Source organism: Dromiciops gliroides, chromosome 3 (genome assembly GCF_019393635.1).
Source record: "Dromiciops gliroides isolate mDroGli1 chromosome 3, mDroGli1.pri, whole genome shotgun sequence".
Lineage (NCBI taxonomy): Eukaryota > Metazoa > Chordata > Mammalia > Microbiotheria > Microbiotheriidae > Dromiciops > Dromiciops gliroides.
Window position 1 is genome coordinate 610,544,461 of NC_057863.1, and position 17,538 is coordinate 610,561,998.

The following is a 17,538-nucleotide window of genomic DNA, read 5'->3' on the forward strand; positions in this document are numbered from 1 at the left end:
CCCTTCTAATTCTGACTTTCTGCTGGATGTTCTAGGATATTCTAGGGTGCACCCTAGCTTTGACCTTATACATTGCCCCTTTTTTGATATTTTATGTTCCAAGGTCCCTTCCATCTCTAGAATTCTATGTTCTAAGATCCTTTGCAGCTCTAACATTTTGTATTCTAAGGTCTCCTTCTATCTCTGAAATTCTGTGTTCTAAGGTGATTTGCAACTTTTAAAAAATTTTATGTTCTAAGACCTCCTGCAATTTCATTCTATGCTCTATGACAGCCAGGTGTTGAAGTGGATAGAGCAATGGACCTGGAGTCAAGAAAACCTGAGTTCAAATTTGGACCACTTAATAGATGTGTGACCTTGGGCAAGTCACTTAACCTCTGTCCACTTTAGTTTCTGTAACTGTTAAATGGGGATCAAAGAAGCCCCTCCCTCACAGGGTTGTTGTGAGGATCAAATGAGATAATCGATGTATAGCACAGTGCCTAGTAAACAACAGGCATTTAATAAGTGCTTAATTCCTTCCCCTTCTGAAGCAAATGTTCTTTGTTCTGAAGTTCCTTCCAATTCTGACTTTCTACTCACTATTTGAAGACCCCAGTCCAGCTCTGACATTTTCTGTTCTTTTAATTTTTATTTATTTATTTTTTGTTTTGTTTTGTTTTGGTGGGGCAATGAGGGTTAAGTGACTTGCCCAGGGTCACACAGCTAGTGTCAAGTGTCTTAGGCCTGGATTTGAACTTGGGTCCTCCTGAATCCAGGGCTGGTGCTTGATCCACTGCGCCACCTAGCTGCTCCCAACATTTTCTGTTCTAAAGACCTTTCTGCCTCTAAAAATCTATGTTCTAAGATGCTCTCAGCTCTGACATTCCCTGGTCTCAGGTCCCATTTAGCTATGCCATTCTCCTGTGTTCTAATGTTCTCTTACGAGAGCCATCTCAGCTTTAACATTTCATGTTCTAAGGACCATTCCAGTTCTGCATCTCTGTGTTCCGAGGTCTGTTCAGTTCTGACATTCTTTGTTGTGACACCCCTTCCATCTATATTTTATGTGTGAATAGTCTATGTTCTGAGGCTCCTCCTGGCTCTGCCATTCCATGCGCTAAGGTTCCTTCTGGCAAGAGCAACCTGTGATTCTACAATTCATTCAACTACCCGCTTCCTGGGCAGTGTTGCCTAGTGGATAGCTCCCCGGACTTAGCTATTATCATAACCTTTCCAAGCCAAGTTCCTCTTCTTAAAGAGTGGAGATCATAATTCTTGTACAAGCCACCTGGTAGGGCTGTTGCGAAAGAAGCACTTTGTAAACCTTCAAGTCCTATCAAAATGGGAGTTGTCCTGGGCTCTTCAATCATGCCAGCCTCCTGCTGAAGGGTGGTCACTTGGGGGAGCGGGTTGGGTGATCTTGCTAAGAGCTCCCAGGCCGACCAGCCTCTCCCTGAACAACATCCACACTGGGGCTGCAACATGTTCCTGATATTCCGTAAGCGCACGCTCTTGTGTTTTTTAAGGAGTTTTCACATTTATTACCTGACATAAGAGAAGACAGGGCAGGTATCATTATCCCTGTTTGATAGATGGGGAAAGCCCATGGCCAGTAGTGGTATATCTGAGGTCACATAGTTAAATTGTGGTGGAGCAGAGCTAGGAAAGCCCTTAGCAAATGGAATGTCAGAGCTTGGGAGGGCCCTTAGAACACAGGATGTCAGGGCTGGGCTGGGCCCTTAGAACACAGGATGTCAACGCTGGGAGGGCCCTTAGAACACAGGATGTCAGAGCTAAAAAGGACCAGGGCCCAGACTTTCCCATTACTGGTCCACTGGCTAGCATATGGTATTGTTTCTTCTCCACCGTCTGCCCTTGTTTATCCCAGTTCACTAATTTCTTCTCTCCCCTGATCTCTGGGCCTTTTACTCATGGGATACCCCATTCCTGAAGTGGACCCACGGGGTCACAGACTTAGAGCTGTGGGGGCCTCTGGGTCAAGAAGTCATTTAGTCCAAGTGCCTCATTTTACAGACAAGGAAACTGAGGCCAAGGGTGGTTCCATGACTCGACAAATGTCACACAGCTAGTAAGTGTCAGGGGAAGAAGGTGAATCCAGGCCTTCCTGACCCCAAGTCCCCCACACCCCCACTCTCTCTTCCTCCCAATGCTTCCTTTCTGTCTGACCTTCTTTCCTTCAGGGCTCAAGCCAGGAGCCCCCTCCCAGGAAAGGTTTCCCGTCCCCTCTTGTGTCTGTGTCTCTCTGCACCAATGTTTCCCTTCCTCTGGTTCACACTCTCCCCTGTACCACAACCCTCTGTGTACTCATCTTTCACTGGCCCACAGGTAAACTCTTCCAGAGCTGAGGAAGGGCGACATCATGCCCATTTCTGTGCCCTGACTGTGGCCACCTGACCATCGAGGGGGGCCCAGAGGACACTCTGGTTCCGAGACTCCCTGGGTTGGGCTCTCATCCTTTCTTACTGGGGGCCATGGCCCAAGTGGCCCCCAAGGCTTCTGGCCTGTCTGGCTGACACGGGAGGCTGCCTCCCCTTGGGGTCTCTGCACAGTCACGGTGGCCCCACCTCTCTCTTGGGTTTAGTTGGCAGGCTTTAGTTACAGGCAGGATAACCCCCCTCCCCACCCCGAGGCTCTGATCATGGTAAGCCCCATAACCCCAGCCCTGGCAGGGAGTTGACATTTGTGGGAGAAAGGATCAAGGTGGGGAGAGACCCCCACCCAATGCTGAAGGCCATTCCCCTGAAATCCAAGGGGATTAGCAGTGAGGGAAAAGAAAACAGCTGGGAAATCTCCAACAGGCTCCTCACTCCCCATTCTCAGCCTGCTCTCGGACACCACCCCCCCTGCCTTCTTCGGGGTGTCAGGTTTCAGGCCTGGCAGCAGCTTTCCCTATAAGCTAGTCATCAGGGAATTCTGGCATTTTCAATTACCAGCATGCCTCACTGGCAAGGGGAGGAAGGTCACCTGTGCCCCTTGACCTTTACACAGAGATAGGACTCTGGGGAGAGCACACAAAGAGAGGCTTGTGGCTGGGAAGGGCCAAGCCTTCTGGCTCAGGGTGAGGGGAAGAGAAAGTGATGGCCGCCCCAGGGGCCTGCTCAGTGGGGCAGGTGGTCCAGCAACCCTGATTGCCCTGACCTAGGATCTGAAGCCTCCCAGAGGAGGGCTCACTGGCTCATTCATTAATTAGCTGGGGGCCTTTCACCAAATCCCTTCCTGGGGGGCCCTCAGTTTCCACATCTGTACAAGGAGGGGCTGGTATAAGAGGAGACATTGTAGTGGACACTCTGGGCTTTAGTTTATTCTTTTGTAAAGTGGGAGGACTGGATTCTAGGTGCAGTCTTTATTAGCTTTAACTGTCTATTTGTCCTAAGGGCCCTCCAAACTCTGACATCCTGTGTTCTAAGGACTCTCCCAGCTCTGCCATCCTGTGTTCTAAGGACTCTCCCAGCTCTGACATCCTGTGTTCTAAGGGCCCTCCCAGCTCTGACATCCTATATTCTAAAGACCCTCCCAACTTTGATAGTCTAGTTCCAAGGTCCCTTCCACCTTGGACATTCTGTGTTATAAACTCCTTCCCTGCTCTGACATCCTGTGTTCTAAAGACTCTTCCAGCTTTGAGAGTCTATGTTCTAAGGTCCCTTCCACCTCTGACATTCTGTGTTCTAAGGTCTCTGCCAGCCCTGACATTCTCCATTCTAAGGCCTGTCCCAGCTCTCTCCTTTGCTATGTTCTGAGATTCTTTCTACCTCTAACAGTCCATGTTCCATTATTCTCCATCCCAACATCCCTTTCAAATCTAACTCCGTGACTTTTTGAACCAATTCCATGAGGACTTACCAAAAAACCCATTACAAACCAGACATAGGTCTTATCACAAAGACAAAAATGAACTGCTCTCCCTGCCCTCAAGGAGCGTACTGTGTCTAGGACAAGATGCACTGAGTGCCTTCTTTGCATCCAGGTCTGCACTAGAGTCTCTGGCTATTATAAGGGCAGACATGAGATCTCTCTCATTATCCTAGTCCAGCTGGGAGACTGGACTCAGCCCAGCCAAACAGCCAGAGGCTGAGATAAAGCAAAGTTGCACAGTTCTGAATAGACCCTGTACCATTAAAATGCCATCTCTTTGAAATGGAAAGAATACAAAAAGAAAAAAATTCCATACAATAACTGTGATTTGAGGCCACATAGTCGAGTTTTAGAGAAACTAGGCATGGGAAAAAAGCGGCCTAGATTTGGATCAATACTGTTGTTAGGCGATCAGTGTCGAAGGAAATGATACCTCCAATAAGGGCTGAGGGATTTCAGAGAATACAGTGACCAGCATGCTCCTGGGACAGTCAGGAAAGTCCGCAATCTCATCTCTGAGACCAGACCAAGAGCCTCGGGAGCAGCTACGTCTCCAGCCTGCTGTCCTTGGCCCCTGAGGACACATAGCCTGGCAACTGCCAATAGGGGCTGTAGGTGCAGCCGCCAAAAGACTCAGAAAGGAAAGCTGTCTCGAGTCCCTGGTCCTGCAAATGGTTCCATGTCAGAAAATGAGATCATTGAATCGATGGAAATGACATTAAATATGAGGCATCATTGAACCTGCATCATTGATGACCTGAGGACCATGGGACCTTTCTATCTGACTTACAGTTAAAATACCCTACATGAATTGTCTCCCCCATTAGAATGTGAGCCCTTTTGGGGCAAGGAATGTCTTTAGCACATGCTTTGCACATGGTAAGTATTCATTCATTCATTCATTTGTGCATGCATTTATTCAAACCATGTGGCTCTAGTACCAACTTAAAACTCTTTCAAACCATGACTCATAACAATGAGGCTTTGAATTTCAGTGAGGGGGAGTTTCCTGGCTAGAAGGCTGGAAGACCTAGGTTTAAATTCTGTCTCAGGCATTTATGAGTTGTATGACCCTGTGTAAGTCACTTCTCCATAGGGCTAAGCTTCTTTGTCTTGAAGATGAAGAGGTAGGACTCAGCCTTGGAGGTCCCTTCTAGCTCTAAATCCTATGCTCCTTTGGCCTTCAGAACGTCAAGGTTCCTTCCCGATTTTTGAGATGGAGACAACTGAGAACTATTTCATTTTAGGATGGTTTACATGACACAAACATGCTTGCTAACACGGTACTACATTGGACTATCCACTTAATAAAGGCTACCTCTATGATCCCTTGTAGAGTCACAGACCACTGGAGCTGAGTTGGGAACCTTAGAATATAGAATGTCACAGCAGGGAAGGGCCTTAGAACACAGGATGTCAGAGCTGGGAGGGCCTTTAGAACTCAGAATGTCAGAGCTGGAAGGGCCCTTAGAACATAGAGATTTTTGAGCACAAAATGTGAAAACTGGAATGAATTTCAGATAGTAGCCTCCTGGACCCCTAGCTGTCCCATAAACAAGACATTCTGTCTCACTCTGGGCATTTTTTCTGACTGTTCCTCATGCCTAGAATGCTTTTCCTCTTTTGCCCCAACTGCTGACCTGGCTTCCTTTGAGTCCCAACTAAAATCCCATCTTCTACAGGGTCTCCCCAGCCCCTCTTAATTCTAGTGCCTTCCTTCTGCTAGTTATTTCCTAGTTATCCTAGTTTGCTTATTGTCTTCCCCATTAGACTGTAAGCGCTTTGAGGGCAGGGACTATCTTTTGCCTCTTTTTTGTAATGCAAGTGCTTTGTGCCTGGTGCATGGTAGTCACTTAATAAATGCTTATTGACTGACTGACCAAGGGGTGACATGCCATGCCTAAACCACACAGGGAGGAGACACAAGATCTGGGTGATGGCAGTGATGGTGGTTCTCTTGACAGCCATAGAATGCCCCTACAGAGCCCCATTAGACCCGATCCCCCTTGACTGAGCTCCCCCACTTCTCTTCCTTTCACACTTAACTGTGGAAAGTCCTCTTTCCATTCACTGCCCCAGACCAACAGTCCTGGGAGGCGGGGAGGCCGAGAATGCCTACAGTTTGCTCCCACCTCCATGTCGAGTGTCCCTGTTTCTGTTCTATGGGGTTGTTGAGAGGATCAAATGAGATCCCAGATTGGAGAGGACTTTGAACTGTGAGGGCCCACAGCAGGGTGGGCTGAGGAGGGAGGCAGCATTGGCCTGGGTTCTAATTCTGGCACTGCTATCAGTAGGCTGGGCAATTTTAGACCAGCCACTCTGCCCGTTGGGGCTTTAGCTAGGGGGCTTGATTAAATGATCTCTAAGGCATTCTAGGGCTAACATTCTATATTTTAAAGTGATTTCTGGTGCCAACATTCTATTTTCTATGCTTTAAGGTTCCTCCCAGGTCTGACATTCTTTGCTCTAAGTTCCCTCCTAGCTTTAAATTCCGTTTTCTAAGAGCCCTCCCATCCCTGACATCCTGGGTTCTAAGGGCCCTCCTATCCCTGACATCTTGGGTTCTAAGGCCCCTCCCAGCTCTGATATCCTGTGTTCTAAGCTCTTCTTACATTACATTGTATTCAAGTTGGAGCTATGATCTTTCAAACAGCAGTTTGTGGTGAAGAGTTTTGGACTTTCGGTCAGAGGACAAGGCTCTATCGTTTGTGACAAGTTCAAAGCTGGTGACTCATGTCACCTCCCCTAGAAAATGAGCGTGTTCTTCTAGAATGATCTCTAAAGTCTCCTCCTCTACATCTGATCAGCCTGTGAATCAGAACACCTGGGTTTCACTTATGACACTGCCTCTTACTAGCTTGTGAAAACAGGCATGTGCCTCAGTTTCCTTTTCTGTTAAATTGGGAGAATAACCATTACTGGGCCTTTATGAGGGTCAAATGAGAAAATTGAAAGGCCAGAACTTCAAAAAGCATATCATCATTTAATCTGGTGTCCTCCCACTCAGTTAGGAGGACACAAGCGTCCTAGGGAAGCAAGCTTCCCTCCCCCATGCCTGGTTGCTGCACCTGCTCCCTCATCTCCCTCTTGTCTGCAGCACCTCGGTAGGAAGTGAGTGAATCCCCGGGCAGCCCCGACTCCCCAGTGTGTGAAGAGCTCAGCACGGACTCCCAGGCCTCCAATTAAGAGGGCACCCTCCAGCAGGCAGGGCCTGCTCAGCGCTAATAATAAACAGAACCTTTCCCCCCAGCCCCCGGGGGAGGGAGGGTGATCCTGGAGCACCTTAGAGGCTCTCAGCCTGGCTGTGCTCCCCAGGGGCTGCAGGTAGAAGGAGGGAGCTGCCCACGCCCCACGGCCCGGCTCCCAGGCTGCCAAGCTGGCAAAATCACAGCTGAGGTATTAATGGAGCAGCGAGTTTCTTAATTGCGAGGTGTGAAATCAGCGCTAAATTAGACAGCTTAGCCAACAGTTTACAAAGAAGTTTGTGGAAAACTGTCGGCTCTCCCCAGTCTCTAATCAGTCTTGGACCCAAAATAGAATGGCTTTGCTCTGGAAAGCCTTCCTTTCCTATGAGATGCTCCCTCCTTCACACGGGCATGCACGTGCACACGTGCTCCCTGTACACAACTCTGACATGCTACCTTCACACTCACATCGACCAAGCAGTAAACACCTGTTAAGCACCTACTATGCGCCCACCAGGAGCTATGTTGGACTCTAGGGATATTCCACTTAATCTCAGGGATCTCAGAGGTTCAGGAGTTCCACCTAACAACACAGGTCACAAGCCTTCAGTGCCTGCCCACCCATCCCGTGGGACTCTGACTTTTGTCCATGTTCTCCCCAAGGTTCAACATGGGGTGAGTGTCTATCCAACAATGCTGGAGGACTCACTCAAGGTTCTCCAGGCATAATGAGGGTCCCAGTGGTACTCTGACCAACTCAGGGCACTTGGCATCCAAAGACAGAATAACTAAATGGTCTCTGACCTCAAGAAGCTTATAGTCTACAGGTGAGTGGGGCAACATGGGGGAAAGTCAAGATGTCCATATATACATCCCAGGCAACATATACATGGATACATCCTGGTCTGGATCTGAACTTGCTCACTCGCTTGCTCTCTCTTTCTCTCTCTCTCTCTGTCTTCTTGTCTCTCCTGTCTCTCCGTCTCTCCATCTCTGTGTCTGTGTCTGTCTGTTGCTCTCTCTCTGTCTCTTTATGTCTGTCTCTGTCTCTCTGTCTCTGTCTCTCCTCTCTTCTCTTTCTGTCTCTGTCTGTTTCTCTTGGTCCTCCCGACATTACAGGGAGGAATGCCATAAATTCCCAAATGTGAATGAGGATCTCGCTTTTTCCAATAAAGCTTCTTCCCCAGGCACATCAATTATATTCACAACAGCCCTTTCTTTTGTGGTAGGAGAAATAATGGAAACAAAATGGACACCCATTGATTGGGGCAGGGGTGGGGGGGATGGTTGAACAAATGGTCACATATAAATGTAATAGAATGTGAATGTGTCATAAGAAATGACAAATATGAAGAATACAGAGAAACATGGGAAGACTCACATGAATAGAGGCAGCTGTGAGGTAAGCAAAGAAAGACAATATTTACAAAAAAGACTTTGTTGTTCAGTTGTGTCTGACTCCTCCTGGCCCCATTTGGGGTTTGGCAGAGATACCGGAGCAGTTTGCCATTTGCTTCTCCAGCTCATTTTTCAGATGAGGAAACTGAGCCAGACAGGGTTAAGTGACTTGTCCAGGGTCACAAAGATAGCAAGTGTCTGAGGCCAGATTTGAACTCAGGAAGATGAGTCTTGCTGACTCAAGGCCCAGCTCTCTATGCACTATGGCACCACCTAGCTGCCTCAAGATGACTATAATAACGTATAAGCACACAACACTAAAATGCAGTTAAATGCTGAGTTATTACAAGGCCCAATCTTGACCCCAGATGGGTGTTGCCTTTTGGCAAAGGGGGTAGGGGGGAGGGTGAGATACTGTAGGTGTGGAGTGCTACTCCATACATTTGATGGGAGGGGGAGTGTTTCTTTCATATACTCTCTTTTATTTATTTATTTATTTATTTAGTTATTGCGGGGCAATGGGGGTTAAGTGACTTGCTCAGGGTCACACAGCTAGTAAGTGTCAAGTGTCTGAGGCCGGATTTGAACTCAGGAACTCCTGAATCCAGGGCCAATGCTTTATCCACTGTGCCACCTAGCCGCCCCCCATATACTCTCTTTTTAAAAAAAATTTTTATTTATCTTGTTAAATATTTCCCAATTACATTAAAATTTTTTTACCATTAATTAAAAAAACTTGAATTCCAAATTCCCTTCCTCCCACCCCTCCTGCACCCCTTGAGAATGCAAGAAATATGACACCAAATTTACAGGTGAAATCACTTCATATACTTTCCATTTCTGTCAAAGTGGCCTGCTGACTAAGCCATTTCTTATATATATGCCTTCCATCTCCCACCTCCAGATCTTTGTACAGGTAATTCTTCATGTCTCACCTCCACCTGTCAGCATCCCTAGTTACATTGGAAGCACAGTTTGGGCGCCACCTCCTACGTGAGGCCTCACATAGGGCATAAATAAAACTTGATCATAATATGTAGCATGAAACTTCTCATTTAGAGAGAGAGCTTTAAGGTTTACAAGGCAGTTTCCTCATGGCAGTCCTGAGAGGTAGGCAGAACAAGTATCATTGCGCTCATTTTACAGATGAGGAAACTGAGGCTTAGAGCAATTCAGTAACTTGTCTATAGTTCCCCTGGCTGGCTAGTAGCAGGCCTTGGATCTGGGCCCAGGGATCCTGACTCCTGGTTGAGAAGGTAACCTGGGGACTGACTTTTCTGAACAGACTTGTCTGTTGAGCCCCTCTCCAAGCTGGGTCTCAATTTCTTACCTGCCTGATTGGTGGTGATATTGACAGAAGCGAATTGGGGTGAGAAGGGACTCTGGTCAGTGACTCCATTCACTGCCTGGATCTCGAAGGTGTACTGGGTGTGGGCCAGGAGGTCACTGATATAGATCCGGGGCTCCGTCAGACCCAGCTGCCGAGGGGCGAACTGCACGTTGTCCCCGCAGCGGGTGCAGGCGCCTCTGCCTGAACCGCAGCTTTTGCAGATGATGTTGTAAACCAGGTCCTCTCGGCCCCCTGAATCTCGGGGCGGAGTCCACTCTAGCATGAGTGAGGTCTCATTGATGCTGGAGATGACAGCCTGAGGTGCCGAAGGGATGGCTGGGGATAGACAAAGTAATCTATTAGTGGCTAGTGATGGGGAGGTCACACACTATCGCACTGTGTTCACTTGATGCGAACAAAGAGCTTCATAAACCTTCAAACCTGGATCTGACCATGTTGCTTCCCTGCTTAAAAACTTTCTGAGGTTCCTATTGCCCCTAGGTTAAAATATAAAATCCTTAGTCTGCCATTTAACTCTCTTTACAATCAGGATCTTTCCTAATATCTCTTCAGTCTTGTTTCCTATTAATCCCCTTCCTACACTTTCCAATCAAGTCAAAGTGTCCTGCTAATGAATAATTTCTTCTATGATATTCTGTCTTCGACCTCCCGACCTTTATATACTTAGTTCTTCACATCTGAAATGTATGCCTTCATCACTTCTACCTCTTAACAATCCCCAGTTTCAGGGGCAGCTAGGTGGCGCAGTGGATAAAGCATTGGTCCTGGATTCAGGAGGACCTGAGTTCAAATCCGGCCTCAGACACTTGACATTTACTAGTTGTGTGACCTTGGGCAAGTCACTTAACCCTCATTGCCCCACAAAAACAAACAAATAAAACAAAAAGAATTCTCAGTTTCCTTCAAAGCAGAGTGTGGGTGCCACTTTCTACACAAGCCCTATACAGTAGGGACATAATAAATGCTTACTGACTGACATGCCCTCAGTTGTTAATGCTGTCTCCTGCTTGTAATCACTTTATATAGAATTTGTATTTCCTTATTTATATACTTATCTATCCCCCCACCCCACTCCAAAAATGTCACTTCCTCCAAAGCAAGTAATGTTCCATTCTTTTCCCTGCATATCCAACACCTAGCACAGAACTTTGTACCTAGTCGGTGCTTAATACATGTTGAATTGAACTCTATTGAGGGTAGTTACTACCTGCTTTCAGTTAGCTCCCTATTCAATACCAAGACAAGCTTTAAGCAGCCTCCTCTCTGAGTGCCCCTTCTCCCCCCATCTTGAATTTTCTGTCCCCTTTACCTTGCCAACAAATTTTGGCTCATACCTGGAATGCTTTCCCCTCCTCCCTCTGCTTTTTCTCATGGGTGACATCTTACTCGGCCTTCAAGGTCCAGCTCCAAGAATACCTTCTCTGGGAAGCTTTCTCTAAGCACCCCATCCCATCACTAATATCAATAGCTGGCATTTATATAGCCAAAAATCCTTTAAAGATTCTATCTCATTTGGTCCTCACACCAACCCTGAGAGATAGGTGCTATTATTACCATTTCCATTTTACAGATGAGGTAACTGAGGCAGGCAAAAGTTAACTTGCCCAAGGTTACACAACTAGTAAGTGTCTGAGGTAGGATTCAAACTTGGGTCTTCCTGATTCCAGGTCTGGTGCTCTAGTTTATTGAGTCAACTGGCTATCTAGGAGTGATCTCTCCTGCCTCTTCTTTGTATAAACATGATTATATGTTTTGTTTATGTCTTGGACAGCAAGGAGATCAATGCAGTCAATAATTAAAGAGATGAATTCAGGCTATTCACCAGAAGGTCAAATACTGAAGTTGATGCTCAAAAACTTTGGTCACAATGAGAAGACTGGATTCATTAGAAAAGAACTTGCTGTTGGGAAAGATTGGAGGCAAAAGGAAAAGGAGATGGCAGAGGATAAGATGGATGGATAGTGTCATGGAAGTAAAGAACATGAATTGGACAGATTTGGAGAGATTGTGGAGGACAGAAGGGTTTGGTGTGTTGTGATCCATGGGGTCACAAAGAGTCAGATGCAACTAAATGACTGAACAACAATGGGTATATGTCATGTGGAATTTCTAAATAAGACATTTCCTTCAGGTTCTGCAGATGCCTCTGTTTGTGGATGACATCATGCCACTGTGTCCCTGATCCCTAGGGATAACTGGGTTTTTCCAGAAGATCCGTGGTCATTCAAAAGGAAACCAGTCTGGCCATCCATACTGGGAAAACCAAGTGGATGAAGAACACATGTAACCTAGAGTTTGACCTGGAGTTGGGACAGGCACTCCATGTAAGTTCATCAATGTATCTATTTTGGTCAAGCCCTGCAGATGGGTAATAAGCTGCAGCCAAAATTGAACGGAGAGAAGACATCTTTCTGGATTGAATTTGGGAAACTGTGTTCTACTTTCAATGGGCCCAAGCTGTTCCTTATGGCAAAAGCCATCTTTAATATTAATACCCTTCTGGAGATGCTACCTATGATGAATATTGTAATATGAAGATCTCTGAAGAATAATGAGCAACTCATTGTGCAGTCTACATTTCTTCATTAGGTCCACCGAGAATATCATGAGTGCCCATTGCTGAATGCTTTCAAAAAGCTAGATAATCTGGATAGAGCACCGGCCCTGGAGTCAGGAGGACCTGAGTTCAAATCCGGCCTCAGACACTTAACACTTACTGGCTGTGTGACCCTGGACAAGTCACTTAATCCCTATTGCCTTACCAAAAAAAAAAAGCTAGATAATCTCTACCAACAGTATTCCCCTCATTTACTTATTTAGTCACTGCGACAACAAAGGAAATGAAGTTTATCTGGAGTGAGCTGCCCTAAGGAAGCCGTACTGGCTCTTTGCAATCACTGCTTTCTTTTCTAGATGTCTACCAGCCACCCCTTTGTCCATCCTTCCCTCCCTCCTATGTCCTAGAATTTTGAAAATGAGCTCAAACGTAGTCTTCAAAGTCTATTTTTGTCCCTTTTCCACTCTTAAGGCACCTATTTATTTTTCTGTATTGTTTCAAAGATCTTTGGTGGTGCTTCATAATATCTCAGTTCCTTCAGCACCATGGAATGCAGCTTGGCCAGGTGTGGCCACCTGAAGTCATCCAAGGCAGCTGGATGCTCTCTCACTATCTCCCTGCTTCACTCAAGTCTCATTAACTGTTGTTCCTCTGTTCTTTTCAGTCCCAGGATAATCCTTGGCAGAGGAGATAGGAGCATGATTAAGAGCCAAGGACTTCTACCTTCCCTCTGTCATCTGTTTTCATCTTCCCCGTGGTCCTCTCTATTCTGAGCTTCCCTTTCCCCCTAATATGTCCAGAAAAGAACCAAACAGTTTTGTTGGCCCTAGGCCTCCCTCTCAGCCTCAGCTCATTCATTCTAAGCCTTAGCTCTCTTGACACTACCCTTAGGAGACTTTGCCATGGGTTGTATTCATCTGTTCATACTTGCTTCCATAATCTCTCTGAATCATTGAAAAGTCCAAGTTTGGGGCAGCTAGGTGCCACAGTGGATAAAGCACCAGCCTTGGATTCAGGAGGACCTGAGTTCAAATTTGGCCTCAGACACTTGACCCTGGGCAAGTCAAAAAGAAAGAAAAGAAAAGTCCAAGTTGGCCATTAAGTGACTTCTGATGCCTCTAGGATAGTCAGGTGGTGCTGTAGTGCATAGAGCACTGGGCTTGGAAACCGGAAGATTCATTTTCATGAATTCAAATCCAGCCTCACACACTCACTAGCTGTGTGACCCTGGACAAGTCCCTTAATCTTTTGCCTCAGTTTCCTCATCTGTAAAATGAGATGGAGGAGGAAATGGCAAACCACTCCAGTATCTTTGCCAAGAAACCCCTCAAAATGGGGTCATGAAGAGTCAGACACGACTGAATCACAAGATGTCTCTGTTGGTCTCCTGGGAGAATATCACCCCTTCCTCACTATCAGATTCATTTCTCTGCATCTTTAGACTTCCATCCCTCATAGGATGACTTCTTTGGAATTCGAGGCCATGAGTTCCTCTCTAACCTTTCTCAGAGCCCTCTGAAACAATCTGCTTTCCTCAAACATAGGGTTCACATCAGGCCATGCTTAGCTTTCTTCTCCTCAATCAACAGATTTTAGCTTGGAGAGTCCACGTCCCCTCACGCTTCAACGGCCTTCATGCCTGAACTGAAATGACAAATATTCTGAAGCACAGTGGGGAGACACTTGGTGGGTGGACACAGGCTGGATGGAGCCTTTTGCCAACAGTGATTTGTAATCAAGTGGTAGATAAAGGGTGTTACTGGGGACCCAGGAGGCCCAAACAGGATGGAAGTGCTCAGATAGCAAGAGCGTGTGGAGGCCAAGGTGCAAAGAGGCCACGGATGGGCTACAGGAAGGCCATAAGAGCATCAGGTAGATCCTCCAGGGACAGCTCTCAGAAGGGCAAAGAGGACCGTAGTGCAAGATGGGAAGTACTGGGCCCTGAATGTGTTTCTATCTAGTCTAAGGACCATGTATCTACCTATTTAATCACATGTAGTTTCCCCATCAGAATGGAAACCCCTTGAGGGCAGGGGCTGTGTTAGCCCTTTTTTGTATATTCAGCACTTAAATCCTTGTTGATTGATTGGCTAATAAATGTTTGAATGAATGAATGAATGAATGACTTTTTCCCAGAGGAAAGTAACCAGATAAAACAATATGCTAAGGGCTTGATGTGTGACCCCTCTGAGGAACACCTGGGTTTTGAGAGAACGAAGAGACAATACTGAACCCCCAAAATGGACCCACATTTCAGGACTGAGTCTGGCTGTGGATCACATCTTTCTTTGTCCCCAGTGAGTACTTGGGTCATTATGGGCAGCACATCCTTCATCTAGTTCTCTAAGAGGGGCTGAAGCTGAGAGACAGCTCCCACTGTAGGGAAGGGAAGGGAAGGGAATAGGCATTTATTAAGTGCCTACTCTATGCCAGGCACTATGCTAAGTGCGTTACCAATATCTTCTCATTTGATCTTCTCAGTGACCTTGTTATTATCCCATTTTACAGTTGAGGAAACTGAGACAGAGGGGAAGGGACTTGCCTAGGTTCATACAGCTAGTATATATCAGAGGTTGGATTTGAACTCAGGTCTTCCTGATTCCAGGCCCAGTGCTCAATGCATTTTGCCACCCAGTTGTCAGGTATCCCAGAAGGGATGGGATTGATAACAGAGGTTCAGTCAAAGGGTATGGCGTCCACCAGCCAGTACTTTTTTTTTTTTTGCAGGGCAATGAGGGTTAAGTGACTTGCCCAGGGTCACACAGCTAGTAAGTGTCAAGTGTCTGAGGCTGGATTTGAACTCAGGTCCTCCTGAATCCAAGGCCTAGTGCTTTATCCACTGCACCACCTAGCTGCCCCCAGCCAGTACTTTTGATTGTAAACTAGAGTGGCTGAGACCAAGGGCCAGCAGCCTACACTTCCTGGCCTGTTTGCCTTAAAGAACTGGATAAACTATCCCACTCAGAAGCAGAGATGAGCTCCCGTAAGCTGCACAGTAATTGCCCTTTCTTCCTTTCTTCCTTTGTCCGGAGAGGGAAAATGCACAGACCAAACTAAACGAAAAGAATGGCGGAGATGGGAGGACATGGATTGTTAGAGGTCCCTGGCTCAGAAAGCTTCCAAGGTTCTGTGCTGCTTCCCATATAAAACACTAAGTGCAGAGCCTGGAACTCCAGGCTCTCCTGGACTCCAGTCTAGCTTTCCAGACATTGCTTCCCTCCATACTGTCTGTTCTAGCCAAACTGGACTGTGTCGTTCCCTGATCGCTCCTGTTCTCTGTTCTAAAACCCTTTGGAACTTGAATAAGCTTTGATCGTGGCTCCACGATGTGTCCACGTGCACGAGTGCCCAGTGAGGGGCCTTTTCCACTCAGAAATTACTTTCATGTCTCAAAGAAAGGGGTCATCCCTCTTCCATCAGGAATTTGGCTTCTACTTCTCAAGAAAAATGAATTGAAGCCAAAAAAATATTTCAGGGTGGTATGCAAGTGAGTGATGGGTCTCAGGCAGCATTTGCTATACAAGGAGATAATTTCCTTCCCACCCCCCCCCATCCCCAGGGTGAGGTTAGCCAGGAATATTGCCTCCAAATGCCACCCCCCTCAACATACTGGTGCATGGCATCTCCAGCGGGTCTAGGTCAGCTCGGTAGTACCCGTTGCGGCAGACACAGTTAGTGGCTCCTTCTGAAGTGGTTCGGCTGTTGATGGGGCAGTGAGTGCATCCTTCGTCCCCCTGGTTGGCCTTGAAGGTCCCAGAAGGGCAGCCTAGAGGAGAAAACAAACGAGAGTCACTCAAAGAGAAATGAATGAATAGGACTGGACTGAGTGTGAGTGTGTGTGGGGTGGTGGTGATAGGACTCAAGAAATCTTAGAAAAGCAGCTGGTGGGGCAGATAGATGGTGCAGTGGATAGAGCACTGGCCCTGGAGTCAGGAGTACCTGAGTTCAAATCCGACCTCAGACACTTAACACTTACTAGCTGTGTGACCCTGGACAAGTCACTTAACCCCAGTTGCCTCACTGAAAAAAAAAAGAAAAGCAGCTGGTTCAAGAATTATTGTTCCCATTTCACAGAGGAAGAAACCGAGGCTCAGGGAGAGGAAGGTAATTGCCTAAGGTCCCACTGGGCAGACCTGGGACTCAACATTAGAATGTAGGCTCCTTGCAAACAGGGATTGCTTCATTCTAAGACTGCTGGGACAAGGCTCATGGACCCGAGTTCAAAGCCCAGCTCTGTCTTTCACAACCCCTTAGGGCCAGCTCTTGAGCTAGGATTCTATAATCCTTCCCCTCCCCCTCCGCCAAGAAGTGCTCCCTCTGATAGCCAGGAGAAGGAAGACATCTGATTGTCTTCGAGGATTGTCTCTGGGTCCTACTCCATTATATATCTGAAACATGCAAAGGATGAAAGGCCCTGAACCTGGAAAGGTTGAAGATCCACCTGGTTCAACCTCCTTAGTTTATTATTTATAAACTTTCTAACTTATATTTCTAGAAATATTGACATGTATTTAAACATTTACATCTCTATAAATATTTATTTATTAAATATTTACATTTATACAAATATTTATACCCACAGAAATGTTTATTTATAAAATATTTACATAAATATTGATTTAGTGAATATTTACATTTATGCAAACATTTGTTTATTAAGCATTTACATTCATGGAAATAGTTATTTATTAAACATTTACATTTATTTATTTATTAAGTATTTATATGGACATAAATATTTACATTTCTGTTGAACCTCCTTATTTATGTGGGAGCCTGAGGTCTGGGGAGGCTTGTTGATTTGCCTAATATCACACAGGTAATAGGAACTGGGCCAGGATTGGAGCGTAGCGCCTCTGAATCCAAATGGTGGTCTTCCCATTACAGTGGGTAACCCAGCCTCTTCACTTTATAAGGGCAAACTGAGGCTCACAAAGAGACTGCAGAGTCACAGAATTAGGGCTGGAAGAGATCTGAGATGCCACCTGGTAAAACTCTCTCTTTTTACAGATGAAGAAACTGAGGCCCATAGAGGTTAAGTGACTTGCTGTTAAGTGTCGGAGGCAGACTATGAACTGGGGTCCTCGGACCCCACATCCGTCCCCCTTCCCCTTGTCCTTTTCTCTTTTTCCCAGCATCTTTGAGCCAGTCCAGTCCCAGCCTGCTTGTAGTTTTCAATAAAAGCCAATCCA

The 17,538-nt window shown here is 46.4% G+C and overlaps 1 protein-coding gene across 3 annotated transcripts in view; it reads right to left on the reverse strand.

Annotated features, from left to right (window-relative positions):
- The window catches only part of EPHB2 (EPH receptor B2), a 268,821-nt gene that overhangs the window by 42,678 nt on the left and 208,605 nt on the right, over positions 1-17,538 (reverse strand). For all 3 annotated transcript variants that reach the window (XM_043996951.1, XM_043996950.1, XM_043996949.1), the window contains exons 4-5: positions 15,957-16,112; positions 9,769-10,104 (exon numbers count right to left, since the gene is read on the reverse strand). In XM_043996951.1, coding sequence (XP_043852886.1) covers positions 9,769-10,104; positions 15,957-16,112 — 492 coding nt within the window. The remainder of the gene's footprint in view (positions 1-9,768; positions 10,105-15,956; positions 16,113-17,538) is intronic.